This window comes from Aptenodytes patagonicus, chromosome 3 (genome assembly GCF_965638725.1).
Source record: "Aptenodytes patagonicus chromosome 3, bAptPat1.pri.cur, whole genome shotgun sequence".
Lineage (NCBI taxonomy): Eukaryota > Metazoa > Chordata > Aves > Sphenisciformes > Spheniscidae > Aptenodytes > Aptenodytes patagonicus.
Window position 1 is genome coordinate 78,783,931 of NC_134951.1, and position 20,447 is coordinate 78,804,377.

General features: G+C 39.5%; 1 protein-coding gene across 6 annotated transcripts in view; it reads left to right on the forward strand.

The window, feature by feature from the left end:
• MAP3K4 (mitogen-activated protein kinase kinase kinase 4) overlaps positions 1–20,447 on the forward strand; it is a 77,293-nt gene that overhangs the window by 894 nt on the left and 55,952 nt on the right. For all 6 annotated transcript variants that reach the window (XM_076333947.1, XM_076333950.1, XM_076333948.1 and 3 more), the window contains exon 2: positions 18,214–18,404. In XM_076333947.1, coding sequence (XP_076190062.1) covers positions 18,214–18,404 — 191 coding nt within the window. The remainder of the gene's footprint in view (positions 1–18,213; positions 18,405–20,447) is intronic.

Sequence of the window (20,447 nt, forward strand, 5' to 3'; positions counted from 1 at the left end):
ATTAAAACCAGGTAGTGAGGTTCTCTTTGGCACGCCGATAAAACAGCAGGATCTTGGAGTATCGTTCCTGGCAACGTTGCAATAGGTATTTGTCGGAAGATACAGTTTAAAAAAAAAACAACAAACAAACCTTCTACAAAGAGGGCTTAGCACTACGATGCCTCAAGCTTTTTGCAACTGCTGTTACCTCCTGAATGTGCGGACCTGCAGACTGGCTTTTTGCAAGTCTCCATCTGTGCCCTGCTGAGAGATGGGGATGCAAATTACTTCATGGTTTAGAGTTTCCAACTGGCTGTAGAAGTGTTACATAAGTCCAAGTTATTAATTCCCTGGCAATTATTTCTCCTTTTAAAATAACATCCTGTTGATGCACTTCACTTCTCACTAGGAGGCATTCAGGAAACATTTTTTAAAATGCTTGTGTGATCAATTAGTACTGTAAGGCAATAGTCAGGCGCATTGTATTCCAGGTGTGCTGTGCAAAAAAGCTTTATGCTGTCACATTCTGGAGATCATTCTTAGATATTACAAGCTACTGTTTTGTACTGATATAATAAAAGGGAAGTGGTGATGCACTCCGGTTTGGATTGAGGCTATGGAGTTGAACAATGTCTGGTTTGAGTTTTCATGTATTAATGTATTTTAATGATTTGTTTTTCTTACGTCATGAGAATGTCAAAACCAGAAAGTGTATAACAGTTAATTAGATTTAACAGAAATATTATGAAATAGAAATGCCAGTAGGGCAACTGAATTCGTAAGCTTCCAAGTTCCTTTTTACAGTATCTTCAAAGAGTAATAGTGCAGGTTAAGCAGCAAATGATTTAAATTTAAGTTTGTACAACAGCATGACCCTAGACCTGGGCTGTCTTCACGTAGAAGAGTAATCTGCAGTGCCTGAATAGAAAACACCCAGGCATTTCCTGTCTAGGGCCATTTCTGACCTCTGCTGGATTCTGCTTATTAAAAGACAGTTTATATGAGTCGGATGTGGGTGTGGATAGTGTGGTGGCAACTTTACCCAGCAAATGAAAATTGAATTAGTTATTTCAGAGTGAGCTGTTGCGTGGGAAGGAGATGTCTCAAAACAATTAGGTAGCCTTAATTTGTGTAGGGTAATGCATGTACTCCACTGTGATTCACTTCTGTGTGTACTTTGTGTATCAACTTCACGTCTGGTTTAGAACAGAACTGCTTCTCTTGCTTTATGTGATACTTTACTGTTGTATTACTCTTAAGAAAAAGTATCGGAAGCTTTTTCAACATGATTAAAGTTGATTTAAATTTTGGAGTTATTAGGTGTTCAGTCTTGTGGCTGTGAGGTCAGAATCTTGTTGAAATCAGTGGGACTGTGTGCAGGTTTGAGAATTTGAAATCCATTTGATGGCAGATAGCTTTTAATCCTGTTTGTAGAGTATGAATGTGTTCTTATGATAAAGAGTTCTTCTGGCTAGCACTGAAGTGCATTGGTATAATGCATTCTTTTTAAGTTAAATTTAATTTTGTTGGAGAAGTACTCAGTCATTCTCCTTAACAATACACCTACATTCATTTAGAAAAGAAAGTTTATTGATTTATTGTTGTGACACTGCCTTATGTGTTGAAAATCTGTCTTTGTAAGGATTCTGTGTCTTGTCAGAGTACAAATGCAACGTACATGTTGTAAATCTAAGGCAAGCATACAGTAAATATATTCGTGGCTTTTTTTGAATTGTACAGTCCTTAGTCCAAAGCATTTGATTGAGAATCCCTCTCCAAAAGCAGACTGTTTTTCCCAGGTCTTCCATTCTCTTTTGAAACATATACTTTGGCGTGGGGAGAGAGGGGAGGCAGCTCTAAACTGAAAAATACTCAGGGAACGTATGAGCAGATGTTGATTTTGAGATAGGATTGCACTTGGACATTGGACAGCCTGCAGTGGTTATGGATAAATGAAAAGATACTACTAAAAAGTTTTGGGAAGAATTCACATTTAAATATCAATCCTTGTAACAAAGCCAACAAAGTTTTCAAGGTAAGATGTTCCCACCTAGATAATTTAGAACGCTAATTAAAACAGGTACGTGTTTGGTGCCTATAGGCTTTAAATTTTCCGAGCCCAATTTTAGGCTTTCCCAAGAATTTTCTGGCACAAAATCCACTATAGAGAAAAATGAGGCCTCAAGCATTTCCTTTGTTGGGATGCCAATTTTGGTGGCACTGCAAAGGCTTGAAGAGCCGTAGGGCTACTCTAACTTGTGCCTTGATTGCTTGTAGCCCTCTTTTCTCCTGGCATATGTCCAGTGCAAGGGGTGAAGGAAGGAGCAAGGCTGTGAGTAAAGCGGGACAGAACTGTGAATAACGTGGAGGCTTCCTCTGCACTGGGGAATTTTTCAGTGGTCTGTCTATGAGATTTGTTGGCTCTATGATGACAATGAATTGCGCTGTCAGTCTGCAGCATCTGTTGTTTGGGGGAAGCCTGAGGTCATGTCATGAATTGTGCTCAACCTATTTTTCTGTTTGCCAAACTATCTGTATGACTGATGGTATATCAGCAGTGAAAGAGTTTAAAATTATTTTATTAATTTAGGATTATAGCTTCAGTGGAAAAAATTATTTAAGTGTATAGAGTTTTACCATCCTTTTTTTGTTATTATTTTTTTCATGCGTTTAAATGAGGTAAGATGTAATCTCTATGCTTCATGTATTGCATTTTCTTGTTTACATGTGCAAGATTGGGATGAATGACTGCTCCACCTACGTGCAAACACACACGAAGTGCTAGTTGAGATGTCTTTGGCATTTGTAGCAGCAAGGATTAGTCTGCCTTGTGTGGCTGCTTGAGTTGTTTTTATGTCTGTTAATTAGTGCTGTCTGTGTCAAGGTTGGGTTTACTATTATGTAAGCTAGTGATATTGGCCCTTGTGGAATGCAAACCGTGCTGTGATGAAAAACAGATCTACTGAATTTGAAGGAAAGGGTAAGGGATAAGCAGTAATTTTTATTTTAGGGAGCAAATTGGGATTTTTAGAGGCTTATAAAGATTTGGCTTCCATGACAACCACATTTCTTAAATTATATACAAGCCATTCTTTTAAACTGCATTTAAAATAGATTTAGAAGACAATTTTTTTTTTTTATACTAACCACTGCTAGTCAAGTAGTATGTTGTCCTCTGTCAGCACAGGAGGGTAAGGGTATCTTGGCTCATATTTCTTCAGCTGCGTGGTTGGATTTGCTGTTGTATATGCCATTTATGTTTGCAGGGCTATTACTTTCCTTAAGTTTTCTTCTGCTCTCAGGTGTCAACTGCATTGATGCTATGTTTAGCCTGTAATCTATTAACTAAATTTTTGAATTTTTAAAAATAACTTAGAAGCTTATTCATTTAAAGAGCTGATAATTGTCCCATGCTCATCCGTGGCCAACTGCAAACATAAAGCCAAACCAAAATGTTTGCTCTTAACACCTGAGTTTGAGTGTTACTGAGTTGTCAAATTTTCACTCATGTCCAGTCCAAGAACCTTGTATGTAAAATCACGTCAGCTTGCCATGAACCTTGATCAGGTTTATTCTGGATCCAGACAAGATGGGATGTAACTTTATTGCCCTGATGAATGTATCCTTCTGTCACGGGGTAGAAGGAGGAAATTCATTCTGTTCCTTCTGTGTCCTGCTGACATTTAATGGTATTGACTGTCATGTGTTGCTTTCTAATGTGGTACACATGTATGACTTACTTTGCCCTCGGCTTACGTGTGTGGCTGGTTTACTTGCTGATGGCTTCTCTGAGAGCAGTATTTGTAAAGTTTTTTACCATTTTAGCTATGAAGCATCCATCCAGTAAGTGATAACAAGACCACAGTTACATATGCCTCTGTTACTTCTCAGCTGCGCTGTAGAACTCTCCTGGGCATGTCCATTGAGCATTTGGGATGCTCCAAATAGTGCAGAATACTGCAGCTCCATTGCATTGCCAGAGTTTTCCAAAGGTCGCGGCCTAGTAGTCCAGCATCCAGTGCTTAGGCACCAGCTTCCACTAAAAACATATTTAACTTTTAATGCTTCACCTTCAGGGTTCTTGTAGACTTTGACTTCATCTAAAAGATGAACTGAAACTTTGGGATCAAAACCAGTTGGTAGCTTTTTCTTATCTAGCTGCCAGAAGAGTAAAGTTTGTGCACAGGAGAGTGGGGGAAGAGTGGCTGTTACAGATCTTCTTATCTTTTATCCTAGGTCTGTGTCTTTCCCGATTTATCACTTGTTATATATGATATTTTTATAGTTGAGCCCAGCAGCCTAACGCTTTCTGTCACAGTATCTCTTTTCCCAGTAGTATGTAACTTTTCCTGGTGTGGTTTAAATTTTCATGAAAATCCATCCAGATGTGTTAGTATAGATTTTTCATAAGTAGTTCTTAATTAAATATACTTTATCTTCTTAGTGTGTAGCTTGAGTAGCATGAGACCTTGGGATCTGATTTGTGCTAGTGCCAAGAACTTAACTGCAGCACTTATCCTTTGGATTTATACTGTGCTATGTAATGCTCAACCATCTTTACTTTAGTGATGAAAACATATTTCAGAGCTCCTCATTAAAAAAAAAAAGATAAAGTGCTGTTCTTGGAAATTTCAGTTTAAAAAAATATTTTTTTCCCAAAGATGAGTTAGGATATAGTTGAGGTTGAAAAAGTAGCGCTAAGGATGAAGCATGGTGACTGAAACCAATTAATATTTTGACATTAGTTGTTCTGAGGCATTGAAGAGAAAAGAGCTGGATACTAGGTGGGCTGGGTGAAGCTCTCTTAGCTCCTGTTTCTACAGTTCTAACCTTTGATCCGTTTGCAGCCTCACCTGGTAGACTTAAATGTGGATGTGGGAACCTGACAAACCCATCAACATTTTCACACTTTTTTACACATTATGCAGAGCAATGTCAGAATTAAATAGGTCTGTTGTTCTTTCTTATTGAAATAACATATGGCATAGTTTTAATCAAATAATCTATTTGTGAATGGGGGGGAAAAGCTCAGAGCGGAATGTACATGCATATTCTATAAATGCTGTTATGTCATAATCCAAATTTGCATGAAAACTTGTAATAATCCAAGATGGAAAAATTAGTTAGCCTTTCTCTGTTTCCAAATTTACTAGTAAAAAGAACAAGAAGGTCTGATTATTATTTTTTCTGAGATGAGAACATGAAGAACTGCCAAAACTGTTATGAGCTCTATTTTATTTATTTTTTATACTTATGTCTAGTTGGTGTAACTTGCAGAAGAAAAATTACTTCCTTAGACCATTTAAATAGGTCTCAATAGCTCTTATCTCTGCTTGCAAGAAAAAGGTATGATGAATACTAATTTGCATTTCACTTAATTTATTTTTAACTCATTGTTTGACAATTTCTGTCGTTTTGAAGTTTACCATATTTTTTATAGTCAAAAGGTTCTTCAACACCTCTCCACTGTTTCAATAGCCTCTGTTACATTTTTCTGTGACTCTGTGTCTTTCTGTTGTAAATATAATAATCGAGCACTTAGAAGCTTCTGCCCAAGAACATAGGAGAATTTTGGGAAAAGTGTCAAAGCAGTAGTAACTTACACAACTGACTGTGGTAGTTTCCAGGTCTTGAGAAGCAGAAGATTGTCTTTGAATTTCTCTCTTAAAATAAATGTTGCTAGTCAGTACAGTAGTGCTCTAGGGAACTTTGTAATGGGGGGAACTGGCTACAGTCAGACATGTGCTTGAGGTCTACTGTAGAAATGAAGTGTGTTCACACTTGCTGGGTCCTTCTGTTCTAATTAAACAGCTTAATTGAGAGTTACCAAGGGGGAAAAGATGTCATTGGGAATCAATTAAAGGTTAACTGTTTAGCTCTAAGCTTTGTATTTATCTTTTCCCCAGTAATGACGTTTTTTCCTTGTAGATTTCTGCAGAAATAGTGGTTGTTCTATCACAGTGAAGTCTTGCTACAAATCACTGTGGATCTTGCAGCAGAAATACTTGCTTTGTACTTCTCTCAGGCCTTAGCTGATCTGGGATTTATTGTACTTGGTGCTTAACTGTTAGCAGGGCTGTTGTAACGTAAACCCATAGTTGGCAAGCAGGTGGCAAGATGTAGGTCAGGGCTTCATAGCAGCTTTGGGTGTTTGCATTTGTGCAGCCATGCTACAGGTTAGTCTTCAGAGATAAACAAAGTGTAAATAGTAAGCAAAGCATGGCTATTGCAGGGCTACTATTACATTCTGACTATTTACTAATTAAGTTTTAGTGTTTCTGTAATTATTTCTATGTTGACGAGCCCTTGTTCGTAGGTTAATTCATAAATAAGCTACTGGAATTACGTAATTCAATCAGTTCTTGGTAGTGACACAGGTATTACCTTAAGCATCTTCCTGCTCAAGTATTTTGCTTTTATCATTGCTGCAAGTAAAATACTGCATTAGTTTTGCAGCTGACCCAGACTAGAAATTACTATTCTCATGTCCTGACATCCCTCTCTTCCCCGCCCCCCCCCCCCCCCCCCCCCCCCCCAACTAAGAATATATGCCATATGAAACTTGCTAGCATGTCCTGGTTTCGGCAGGGCTAGAGTTAATTTCCTTCCTAGTAGCTGGTACAGTGCTGTGTTTTTGATTTAGGGTGAGAACAATGTTGATAACACACCAATGTTTTAGTTGTTGCTAGGTAGTGCTTACACTAGTCAAGGGCTTTTCAGCTTCCCATGCTCTACTGACTGAGAAGGCTGGAGGTGCCCAAGAAGCTGGGAGGGGGCACAGCTAGGACAGCTGACCCAAACTGGCCAAAGGGATATTCCATACCATGTGACGTCATGCTCAGTATATAAAGCTGGGGGAAGAAGAGCAGGGGGGGGACATTTGGAGTGATGGCGTTTGTCTTCCCAAGTAACCGTTACGCGTGATGGAGCCCTGCTTTCCTGGAGATGGCTGAACACCTGCCTGCCGATGGGAAGTAGTGAATGAATTCCTTGTTTTGCTTTGCTTGCGTGCGCGGCTTTTGCTTTACCTATTAAACTGTCTTTATCTCAACCGACGAGTTTTCTCACTTTTACCCTTCTGATTCTCTCCCCCATCCCACTGGGGGGGAGTGAGCGAGTGTCTGCATGGTGCTCAGTTGCCGACTGAGATTAAACCACGACATAGCATAACATTAAGTACATTTGGTTGCCTAATCAAAATTAAAGTGGTTGAAATTGGAAAAATCCTGCTAACAAAGACATTCCAGCTAAGCTGGATTGTTATGGCAGCACCAGTGAAGAACCAGGGTTGGTACTTTCAGTTATATGTGTGCATCTTGGGGGCTGGTGACTTCTGGCAAAGTGTCACTGGAAAGCAGAAAGGACAATCATCTTAGAAATTGCTTCAGCTACAGCCAGAAGAGGGTGACTGAGGGCACAATTTCACATTACACTCAATGTGTTGGAACAGCAGGTTACTTTCTTCCCCTGGGTCTCTCCCCAAGAGGAAGCCAAGCTTCTCCACTGCATTCTTTCTGGATCTAGCAGTCATGTGTCTGTAGAGTTTTCACTTCAGCTTATTGATCTGATGGGTAACTAATGCACCAAAAAATTAATGTGTTTTTTTTCCCCATCAAATTGGTGACTGACTTCACATGATTGTTGGCTTCTGTGCAGAGGGGGCAGGCATGTGCAACCTGGGAGACAAAAGGTGCACTGGAACAGGTTTCCCTTTGTGTCAGCCTACTGTGACTATAGTCCTGGTAATTTGTGAGGCTCTTTACTTCATCCCTGTAGAAAGTTGTGTGAATAAGCTTCATTACTTTTCATACTTGATTTTAAAAGTTTTTTAATATTACTTCATGTTTTTTGTGCTCTTAGAAGCTTCTCTGCTGTAAGGTGTTCTGATGAAAACAAGATTCTGTAAAACTTGCGTCTGCAGACTTACTTGCTGAAAGATGCAAGTGCTTTTTTCAGCTAGTGTCAGCAGTAAATGGTAAAATTACTATCTGTTATAAGCAAATTCTCCCCCCCCCCCCAGGCCCAAGTGCCACCTTTTTTCCCCAGCATGCTGGTTGTTCATTCCTAGACTATAGAGACAACTGATCACATATCCTGCCTTCCCCTGATTCTTCTGGGAGGAATAATGTAGCTATGTACAGCTGAATTTGAATTCAAATATTTCTTAGAACTGAAATTGTTATACTGGTACTATTTCTTCTTTAAAACATTATTTTGAAATACTTAGTGAATACAGAAAAGCCCGAGGTTTCTGCCTTAGGATGTTGTTTTAAGACAACAACATGACAAAATATTTTTTCCCTTCCTCAAATTTCCAGGCATTATCTTTAGCATCTCTGTCTCCTTCAAACTTTCTTCTAATTTTAAGGTAAGTTTCAAGTTGTTTTTTTTTCTATTCATTTTAGCCTTGACATTGGTGTGCCTTACATAATATCTGCTTTTATGGTTAGAGAAATCGATGAAAGGTTGAATGTGACCCTCAAATATTTATGTCTTAGCTTTCAGAAGAGATGGGAAATGGATGCATTTAACTAGATAGGATTAACCACCTCCTGTAGAAAGGAAGAATAGTGCAGATGTAAGGATGATCATAGGGATACACAAATTGAGTTAGAGAAGCGTGCTTGAAAAACAGGTCCTGAGAAATTAAAGGAGTTAGAATCTTGCTTTTTACTTACCAACTGAAGGAAGAGTTGCAAGGGCAACAAGTGCTTTAGAGAACATTGTTTTTATTTTGTGCTTCCTCCCTGCCTTTTTTTATACAGTCTTCATGCCAGAAGAGATGATACTGTGAAGTTCCCTTTTTCCACTATGAGATTGCTGTTAGATGTTTTTCTGCCAGGCTTTATTGTCAAATTAATTTATCCAAATGCCTCTTTTCTAGAGTAAAGTAATGTCTACAAGATCCTTGTGAGCTGGAAACTTTGAACAACAAAGCTTTTGTTACAGCTCTCCCCTCCAGCTCAAAGTCGCTTTCAGTGCTTTTTGTTCTACTGGTGGGATGTGGCATGGGTCTGTGTGCTCTTGTTATCTCTAAAATTTGGGAAGGCGGCACGTAACAGATACTACTTCCAATTTCCTACCCAAAAACATGGGTGTTCATTTGCCAAGCAGTGATATTTTCCAAAAGTAATAAAGTTTTTTTCTCAGGAGGAAGCTGTTCCGGGCCTTAATAGAGACGTAGTGCTTTTTACAAGTCTAATTGTGTTCACCCTTCATAATTTGAAGACTTTTCTGTTCTTACACATTTTTTACACAAGAACAACTTTAAGAAGGACTGTATTTGCAATTTGTCTTTGTGGTAGTGATTCTTGTTCAAAAAAAACCCCAAAACTTGGTGCTTTCCTATAGCTTACCCAAATTATCTTAAGGATAACAAATTAAAAAGAACCATAGAATAGGAAGGGATGGAAGGGAAGGGATGACCCTTCAAAGGTCATCTAGTCCAACCCCCTGCAGGGAGGGTCATCTAGTCCAACCCTGTGGGCAGGGACATCTTCAACTAGATCAGGTTGCTCAGAGCCCCGTCCAACCTGACCTTGAAGGTTTCCAGGGATGGGGCATCCACCACCTCTCTGGGCAACATCTTCCAGTGTTTCACCACCCTCAGCGTAAAAAAATTTCTTCCTTATATCTAGTCTGAATCTACCCCCCTTTAGTTTAAAGCCATTCCCCCTTGTCCTGTTGCAACAGGCCCTGCTAAAAAGTTTGCCGCCATCTTTTTTATAAGCCCCCTTTAAGTACTGATAGGCTGCAATAAGGTCTCCCCAAAGCCTTCTCTTCTCTAGGCTGAACAACCCCAACTCTCTCTCAGCCTTTCTTCATAGGAGAGGTGTTCCATCCCCCTGATCATTTTCATGGCCCTCTTCTGGACTTGCTCCAACAGGTCCATGTCTTTCTTATGCTGAGGACTCCAGAGCTGGACGCAGTACTCCAGGTGGGGTCTCACCAGAGCAGAGTAGAGGGGAAGAATCACCTCCCTCGACCTGCTGGCCACGCTTCTTTGGATGCAGCCCAGGATACGACTGGCCTTCTGGGCTGTGAGCGCACATTGCTGGCTCATGTCCAGCTTTTCACCCACCAGTACCCCCAAGTCCTTCTCGGCAGGGCTGCTCTCAATCCCTTCATCCCCCAGCCTGTATTGATACCGGGGGTTGCCCCGACCCAGGTGCAGGACCCTGCACTTGGCCTTGTTGAACCTCATAAGGTTCACATGGGCCCACTTCTCAAGCTTGTCCAGGTCCCTCTGGATGGCATCCTGTCCCTCTGTCAACCACACCACTCAGCTTGGTGTCACCTGCAAACTTGCTGAGGGTGCACTCGATCCCACTGTCTATGTCATTGATGAAGATATTAAACAGTACCGGTCCCAACATGGACCCCTGCGGGATGCCACTCATCACCAGTCTCCATCTGGACATTGAGCCGTTGACCACTACCCTCTGGATGCGACCGTCTAACCAATTCCTCACCCGCTGGACAGTCCGCCCATCAAATGCATACCTCTCCAGTTTAGAGAGAAGGATGTTGTGGGGGACCGTGTCAAAGGCCTTACAGAGGTCCAGATAGACGACATCTGTAGCCCTTCCCATGTCCACTGATGTAGTCACTCCATCATAGAAGGCCACTAGGTTAGTCAGGCAGGACTTGCCCTTGGTGAAGCCATGCTGGCTGTCTCGAATCACCTCCCTGTCCTCCCTGTGCCTTAGCATAGCTTCCAGGAGGATCTGTTCCACGATCTTCCCAGGCACAGAGGTGAGACTGACTGGCCTGTGGTTCCCCGGGTCTTCCTTTTTCCCCTTTTTAAAAATGGGGGTTATGTTTCCCCTTTTCCAGTCAGTGGGAACTTCACCGGACTGCCATGACTTCTCAAATACGATGGATAGTGGCTTAGCAACTTCATCCGCCAGTTCCCTCAGGACCCTCGGATGCACTTCATCAGGTCCCACGGACTTGTGCACCTTCAGGTGCCTTAGATGGTCTTGAACCTGATCTTCTCCCACAGTGTGTGGCTCTTCATTCTCCCAGTCCCTGCCTTTGCCTTCTGCGGCTTGGGTGGTGAGGCTCGAGCACTTGCCCGTGAAGACCGAGGCAAAAAAGTCATTGAGTACCTCTGCCTTCTCCGGAGGTACAGACATGTCCTTAGTTTCAAGTCAAATTTAATTATACTGTTAAAAATCTTATCAAGTATATTACCAAGTTTGTAACAGTAAGTCCTACTAATATCTTGGCAGCAATCAGAAGTTATTGGTGACTAAGATTTAACATTGACTGCTCAGAGATGCTGAGCTCAGGCATATGAGATTCAAATGTGAATACAAGGTCAAGTATCTTCATTACTGTATGTCAGTATTAGGTTTTAATGTGAACAAGTTTTTTTTACTGTCTCTGGAGGTATAGTCACAATAGAATACGTGACATGTACACCATTTAAATGTCCATGCTAGTGACAGAATTTTCGTATCTTGCTAACCAGGCTTTTTTTTCCCTCCGTAAGCACTGTGCCAGATTTACACAGGATGTATTTAGCAAAAAATAGTTTTATTTGTACAAACTGTGAGCAAATTCCTGCTGCTCTGTAATAAAAAATAAAATAATGAAAAAACCCGCAAGATTTTTTCTTCTTTTTTACTGAAGGCTTCCTCAGAACTGCACTTACAGTCTGTCCTTCAAGGTTTTTTGTTACTGTTTCTTTTGCTGCCCACAGCAGTTTGTAGTAACTGCTTTGAATGCAATAGCTACAAGCACTTACTTTTAGTATTCACAGATGTAGCAGATCTTTAAGAGAAAACTGTATGCAAAATCGGATTTATAGTCCTTTCTGCTTTCAGTTCATGAACTTTTCAGAATCAAGTCCATTTATTTAAGCTTAAGGCTTCCCTCAGAACAGGGAATTTTTTAAAAGGTGATTAAAAAAATAGGAGTGTGATGCTTTCATAATGTTGGAACGTAACACTAGGAGTCTACACCAGATAGCAGTCCTGTACTTTAGCAGAACTTCAGTTCATTTCATCTTAACTTGTTTTCCTGAGTAGGTTGTCTAATCCTCAGTCTTGGTTTCCCAAAGTGCTACAGGTTGATTAATGAAGTTCCTTCCTTGTGCTGTTGGTCCAAGAGTATTGTCACGTTCTCTGGTGCTATACAGTTAAAATGAAACCCAGTACTGCCCCACGGAAGTTAGAGCTGCTGATTCCAGAGTTGTGTTGTCTGTGGTGTTTAGCAGCTCTAACTGGATACCGTTTTGTTTTTCAGTTTTGACAGCTGCAGAGGTGGTTACCTAAAAATCCTGTTTGCTCTTTGCATTACCAGCAGCTGTGGGATGATGACAATTTGCAATTATGTTCTTGACAGAATATTGTTTATCTTTGAAATAGAATGGTTGCAACTACATTTAGGGAGAGCTACCTTAGGTTTAAAAGGATTTGATCGGCAATGTGTAGTGCCTATGTTTTCTGCTACTTTAGCTAATTGACAATGCACATTACTAAGAACAGGCTAATGAAACTTTGTCTACCTACATACTTTAATTATCAAGCTGAATCCCTGCTAAGGGATATATATGCTATATATTTGAAAAATAAGACACTTTGCCTTTAAAACAAAGATACTGAGTGTGAAGAACAAGTGCTTGGTAATTTGGTGGTGGACCTTGTACAGATCTTGCAGTTCTCTGTATGGAAATGGCAGGGTGCCATAGGAAGTGTTGAGAAAGAGCCATACTGATGTGTGAATGGTGTAATGTCTTTGAAACTGCAGGAAGCCGTTTATGGCAGCAGCCTGTGGAGCGTGCAGCTTCGTAACTGTAGTGGTGGGTGATTATCCTGGCTACTGCGTTGTAATTGCCTAACTCAAATTTATTGCTGTGTGCTTGTAGTCCAGTCAGTTGACCTCTACTGCTCTGATTCCCAGCAAGCTTTTAAGCTGTGTGTGGGATGATAAGCAGTGGCTGAACCTGAGTTAATTACGTAAGTGCCCAATACATTCGAACTCCTGCTTATGAGGATCAAGGGTAGCTGATATAAAGGGAAGATTAAAAAAATGTTTCCCCCATATAGCTGTCACAGTTTTTAGCATGACCTCTTATTATTGGTTGTTACAAACTTTGAAAGTTTGAATAATGCTTCAGTAAAGTGCAAAAAGTTTATACTGGTAAAAATCATACTCTTCAGTGTGACTTTAGCCTACTTAATTTTAACGTCCCCATGTGATCTGCCATGGCCTTTTCATTTGTTAATTTATTTTTAATGATAAATGACTGTATTTTTCCAGAGGCTCATGGCCTTTATCAACAGTGACAGTTACCAGACCTTTTGCTTCCTGTCCTGCTGCTTCAAATTTCACACCTCAATTTTCCCCCCCTCTTTTTTTGTTTGCAGGCCTTTGAAAATCTAGAAGATTTATCTCAGTTTTCATGACTGAGCTGGAATTGTAGATACATTGCCAACACTTTGACTTAGTTAAAAAAAAAAAAAAAATCCTGTTGTCATCTACCTATGCAAATTGAAGAAATTCTGTATTCTGTCTTTTCAGATTCTGGTTGAAATGCACCCTGGTGTAACATACAGTAGCTACTTGTTGGAAATATTCTTGATTATTTAATTTTTGTTGCATTTCAGAGCTGTCAAGGTGTTTTGTTTGGTTGTATTTTTTTTTTTTTTTTTTACCATACTGCTCTTGCAACTTTCCCAGTATTCCTGATTTATGCATCCTGGCTACAGTCCCTTCTATATTCCTAGGATAAAATTGATGAGAAGCATTTTGCTCCCTAAAATTGAGGCTGGGAGCAGCCTGTAAATAGACTGATGTGAAAACTATGCACTTCCAGTTTTCCTCGTAAGCACTGGCTTTAAACTGTCCTTGGCAAATAGTAACTTCAGCTGTCACACTTCTAACTTTCGCTTTTTGGGTGTATGCCTAATTAAGGTTAGGGTGGTTTTCAGTGGCTGTGGAGGACAGAATCTTCAGTTCTTGGTAGCAAACAAGAAATTATCTTTGATTACTGTTTCCCAACTCTGGTTGCAACAGTATTTAGGAACCAACAATTCTATGTAATAACCAATACTATAATCTGATTTAGGTTTGCCAGCAGTGCATTTTATAGGTTTGCAGATTTAATTACTCTTTGGTTAGTTCATAAAAGTAAATAGCACATGAGCATTGCAAATGCTATGTCAGTAAACTGTTAAAATTATAACTGGTTTTAATACCAGAGGGTTCCTGCTATGATCATATGCATCTGGTGTTGTCTGGATGAGAAAAATTGATACCAGCATGACTAAGCTGATGTAGTTGCTTTAGTTCAGACCCTATATATCTAGTGCATTGTTGTACAATAAGGCTTTCACTGCTGAAACTGAGTCTTTGTGTTCACTGGCATTGATTTGAGCTCTGAGTCGAGATACAGTCTTTGCACACAAATCCTGAACTGAGCATGCTGAATTCTTAAACTTGAGTTGCGACCTGTGTCTTCCTCCCTCTAAGCAGACCAGCCAGCTCCAGTTAGATCATCTCGTCAGCTGCTAGCAAGAGTGGTTCTGTAGAGCGTGATTGCTGTTCTGTGATGTGACTTCTAGTGCTGCATGTTTTGTGATAAATCTGCTGTGGTTTTTAACAAATTAAAGAATAGCTTACTAAATTACCCAGAAAAAAATATGTCTGAATGTTAAGTAAGTCATACTGGATCCCACTGTATAGCTATGTATGTAATTCAGTTGTGATATTGGAGGGTGTTTTGAATACTTTTGGACTTCATGCCCTCTCATCAGACATAGCAAGAAACAAACAAGGTAGTGACTGTTGAGGAAAGAACCAGCTTATGGTCTTTAAAGATCAGTTCATTCAGCCTGGTGAAGAGGTTTGATCGCTATACTCTTAGAAGAGGTTACTCACTTAAAAAGAGAAGGAAAACAATGTTTTCACTGGTCTTTTATAACGAGGTAACTTGTCCTAGTTTAAAACCTCCTTGGAACTGAGACCTGATGTCAGTGCCACAGGATCCGCTCAGCCAGGCTCCACAAGAGCATCGGCACCCCACCCTGTGCCTTGCCAGGCCAGTGAGATCACTGAAAAAATAAATAGTTCCATAAGCACTGGAAGTAATGACTTCTTGTTTCATGTGGTTTAGTCTCTTGTGGTTGATTTGTCTTTGGCAAAATCAGAGGGGTGTGCTCTGCCTGAAGTTTTTTCTGCAGTAGGGCTGTTTGCAAGAGTTCTCAGGAATAAAATTTTTCTGGTGTCCAAAAAGATGTAAACTTGTGTTCTGCTTTCCCAGTTCAGCATTTACAAGATCCTTTTCTGTTATTTATCCACCTGTTTTCACAAGATCTGTGGGAACAAATTAAGACTTCTTCATTATATTCGACCAATAGTGGTTAATTAAATCAGATTGTTAGAAGACACACAAACAGCATGATTTCCCAATACAAGGAAACTAGGCTATAAGTATTGGTGATTCTGTGTGGTTGTCGTAATGGCCAAATTCACTGTAGGGCTTTCCTTAGACTACAGGTGGTGCTATGGTACCACCTGAGTCGTTTTTCTTAGGTAACCTCTAAAGTTTATCTGCAGTAGTTGGTGAACTTGTCTGCCTTCTTCTCAAAGCTGTAATGTGAGAAGAGTAATTTCACACACTAAATGTTTCTGTGGCTTTGCAGAGAACATAACTGTTCTGCAGGTTAAGGTATTTATTTTTGTTTATAGCTAAATGCAAAGAAAAAGTGTAGTATCTGATTTTTTTTTTTTTTTTGCCTTACTGCTATTCTACTGGCTGGCAATATTCTGGCATATTTCTTCCTGCAGACACTCAGACTCAGTCCACCAAAGCATGAGTAACATTTCTTGTCTGCCTCAAAAATAGTAGCAAGTAAAATGTCATTTGTGATTTCAAGTGAAATTGAAATTGAATTTATCAGGTACTAATGCTAGTCTTGCACTGTCTGTTTTAGGTTGAATGTTTCTTTGCCTCCATATCTTTTACCAGAGTCAAGATGGTGTTATTTGCATGCCTACTTCAGAAATAAAATGTGAGGGGACGGAGGCAAACTGCATTTTTTCCCTCCTCCAAGCTAGAGTGGTGCATGTTCTTCCCCCAAATGTATGTTAAAGCAAGAGAGTTGCATGTATGGCACCATTGGGGAGTGGTGGTGATGAGAGGACTGTGCTGGGGTAATGGATCCCATATTCTGGGAGAAGGCAGAGGTCTTGGTGTCACTTTGAGCTCCAGCCTATCCGTGGGATTTAATCAGTTAGGGACTTGTTTTGGCCCTGGAGTCCACTCTTCCTCCTTCTCTTTTTCTTCCTTCCCTCTATTTACCTACCTAGGTGGGTAGGTAAACATCAGATGGGTATAAAGGGATAGCAAGAGAGGTTAAAACCCTGTCCTGCTGCCATCTACTTTCCCCTGAAGCTTGAATTGACCAGAGAATTTCATTATTTCGTGGGGCTTTTTTAACATTGTGAAGAATTTAAATGATATGTTATTGGTGAGGCAATGATGCAGTTCACAGATTGTGTTAAAATAGTTTGTTTCCATGTATGGATTTGAAATTTCCTAATATGTCAGTGAGCAGCATAAAATGTACTGAAGTTTGGTTGTTCACAGTCTGAGAGTAATTTCGTTGCTGTGTGTCACTTGATCATGCAGAGGAGATCCAGCTATTAGTGGTATCATGTCCAACTGCCACTCTGCTGAAGTAATCTTATTTGGTGGGACAGAGCAAGTGTCCAGGAGGAAGGAAAGGGTATCTGACATGATTACTCATTTATTGTATTTGTCATGTTTTATTTTTAAAGCAAGTCCTAATATAAGAGTGCATGCATGCCCCCCATCATGGTTGTTTTACATCTGACCTCTTCTTATGAGTGGAAGCTGGCACTGGAAGTTGTCTTTGAGCTTGCCCAGAGTTTACATATGAAAACTGATGGCTTTTCTTTTTTTTGTCATGTGAGCTTACAAATAAATGAGCTCCTGGTGTTGGCTTACTGGGCAATTGTGTGAGTGCCAGAATTGACTCAGAGGAAAGGCTATAGGAGTTTCTGGCTGGGGAGAAGGGGAGACTGAAATCGTAGCAGTCTGGGCTTTGATTGTCTTGTTCTGCAATGGAATTGTGCCATTGCTAGGGTTAACTGTGTGATACCATGCAGTTGTTGTTTTGTTGTTTTTTGTTTAAAGGCCTGTTCCTCAGTGAAGGAAAAAAAACGTTACCCTCTAGTTTTATCTTCGAACAATTTAAATCAAAATAGTTCAGAGTTTTGGAAAATTACAAAGACAAGTCAGCATTTTTTAAGTAATGAAATGTTTTGTAATACTGTATGTAATGCTACTCTACAATGTTTGCTGATACCGCTAGAGGTAATAGCAATGAAAGGTCCTACTTGGGGTGGGGTGGGAAAGCTATTGTGCCTGACTCTGCAGGATTAGTACCTATGTCAGTCCAAAGATACATGCTTTCTGTTGAATTCAGTGGTCCAGTGTTGATTCAGTGAATCCAGTGGTTAAGCTGACCATCTGGATTTGCGGTTTGAAGAACATATATACATTATCTTAACTTTGTGTTTGTGTGAGCTCTGACTTACTTCTTAAGTATTACCACTATTTTTTCCAAAGAGCCACAGTAATTGAGGCTAATTAAAAAGTTACTATGGAGACGCTGTTATTTTTTTTTGCTACCAAAAAAAAAAAATTTGAGGTTAAACCTACTTAATATTAAAATCAGTGGAAAATACATAAAATACATTCAGGTCTCCTATGCTAGATAAAAGTTTTGTGAAGGGTGGAGAGCCTTTTCAGTGAACTTAGAAGTTGCCTTCATGGTATGTGCAAGTTAGGGGGTGGAGGATGGAAGGGAAGACCTCTGCTGTTGTCTCTGCCACTGATTAGATTGACTGTCTTGCATTATGTTTGTATTTTTGAACCTTTGTTTGTTTCATGTACCTCTTAGTTTAGGCTTGCCACAAGTTTTCTCAGAAACAAATATATTACATATTACATGTATGTTTACACTGTGTTCTCCTAGTGACACTGGCTATAATTCCTCTTTGTTGTATGTTGCCTATACTTTGCTTGATTGGAAAGTTGCCCTTATGGGTGTGAAAAAACTTGGGATAAATATACATGGCTGTGGCAGGAAAATATAGAAGGTTGACTGTGGTTGGGATTTATCAATGGATTAGCTTTCTAAACAGATACTGCAAGTAAAAATTCTTTAACATCATGGTTTAACTTGTTCTCTACAGGAAAGAGTGCAAATCAGAAGATGCTACTTGCAAAATCTCTGAATCTGACCCTGAGGAATTATCAGATGAAGCAAGTGCTGACACCTTCTATGGAACTTCTCCTCCTAGTACGCCCCGCCAGATGAAGCGTATGTCAACAAAGCATCAGAAAAATAACGTTGGGAGACCTGCTAGCCGCTCCTCTTTGAAAGGTAGGTGTGGTGTTTTGTTTTTTTTCCTAAAATGACTGTAAAGTCATAGTAGTAGCCCTTCATTACCTCATGGAGGAGATACACAGAAGATGCAGCCAGATACTGAGGTGCAATGAAAGGACAGGAGGCAGCTGTCTTAAGTTGCAACAAGGCAAGACTCTTTTGGGTATTAGAAGAAAAATTTTACTATGAGAGTGGTCAAACAGTAAACAGTTTGCCAGAGCGTTGAGTCTCCATCTCTGGAGATTTCCAAAACACAACAGGATAAGATCATGAGCAGGCTAAACTAGTTTTGAAATAAACCCTGCTTTGAGCAGGAGGTTGGAAAAAATGACCTTCAGAGGTATTTTCCAATCAATTTTCTTCTGCGATTCTATAGTTTCTAGTAATGGTGTAGTTGCTTCTTTGCCCCAGTTTCATGTTCTGAAGCACTTCACAGTCTATTTTATAGAAAAACAGAGTTTTCAGTGATTATTCTTTACTCTTTAGTGTCACTGAAGCAATTAAATTGTAGTTACCACTGTTTACTTCTGTTGACGCTTTAGTCATAAAGTCATAACTGGGAAAAAACAAAAGATACTTGATATACGTTTTTTCCTAATGTTACTAAGTAACGATATCAAATACTAAATAAAAACATTTTTAGGTTAAAGTATGAATTTTAAGCTTTTTTTCTTTACTTTTGAGCGGATATAGAATACAGTAATTGCTTGTTGAAAAGTTAATTTTAAAAAACATGCAGTAGCTACATCTTTTCAAGCTGCCCTTCCAGGAAAAAAAGAAAAAATGTGCAATTTTAGTGGTTTTTCTGAGCTTGTGATGGGTGCAAAAAAGCCATTTTTAAGATTGTATGTTCAGTATTTTCATATAGAACATACCTAGGTTTTGTGTTGTGGTGGTGTTCTTTGGGTTTGGTGTGTGTGTGTGTTGTGGGTTTGTTTTTTTTTTTTTTTTAAACCTAGATCAGACAAGGTTATTTGCCAGAGTTGTTATGGCAGCTTGGCTATTGCTAGTTAATATTTTGGAAGCAATTTTTTAAATTGCTTCACATGAAACAGGAAATGTTATCACAGAGTGCATTTACTTGCAAGGATTACATTTTCAAGGTAACGTGTAGGGGAGAAGAAGGTAAATGGTTTAGCATGAATAAGGGAATACAGTCTATTCTTCAGTTGCATAGAGTTGTGGAGTGCAAGTTCATAATAAGAGAAGGGCTCATGCAAACATCTTCCAAAGCTTTTGGTTCCCTTCCATTTCATGCAGCCTCTGAATAATGTCACTGTGAAGAGACCGTTAACCAAAAGACTTCTTCCTTAAACTAAATTGAAGAGCAATCTTGTTATACTTGTCAGTTAGTTGTGTAGGCATTGGAATTATTAAGCTTCTTTTACTGGCTTTTAATTGTCTTTTGGCTAAGTTAAACTCTTCTAATGCAACATTAACCTTATTTAGTTCTGAATATGGTAGTTATGTAATAACTTTTCTTGCTTTCTATGAATTTTTTTTTTCTTATTTCTTTCTGTGCTTTTTTTTTTTTTTTAAAAAAAAAAAAGGTTAGTCTCTAAACAGAGAAATTGTGATACTAAAGAACTGTAATGCATAATATTTCATAGTAACCCTTTGGTGCCGAGCACATATTGAGGATCGATACCTTTATGAGAAATAGGGAGCTGTTGTTTGTCCCTGCTAATAGATTTTGAGTGTTTGGACCAAGGTCTCTCTCTGTCTTTCTACTTGTGAGGGGAATGGTTCTTGCTTCTGGAATAATAATATCCTGTTCTTGGTTGCTGTGAGTGTATCTTAAAATATGGTTGGGTTGGGGTTTTTTTTTTGATGAATTGGATAGTGTTGTATTGTGTAAATGTCTTTTCTGGAAAGTTCAAAGTTCATTTTGTTTAACTTTGCCTATATGTACAACCTCAGAAAATTTATTCTGTATTGGGGGGCAGGAGGGGGGGTGAACAAACAACAGACCCACCCCAAAACCAACAACTTCAAAGTGGACTAGTTGATTGACATTGAATGTGTACGCATATGCTGTTA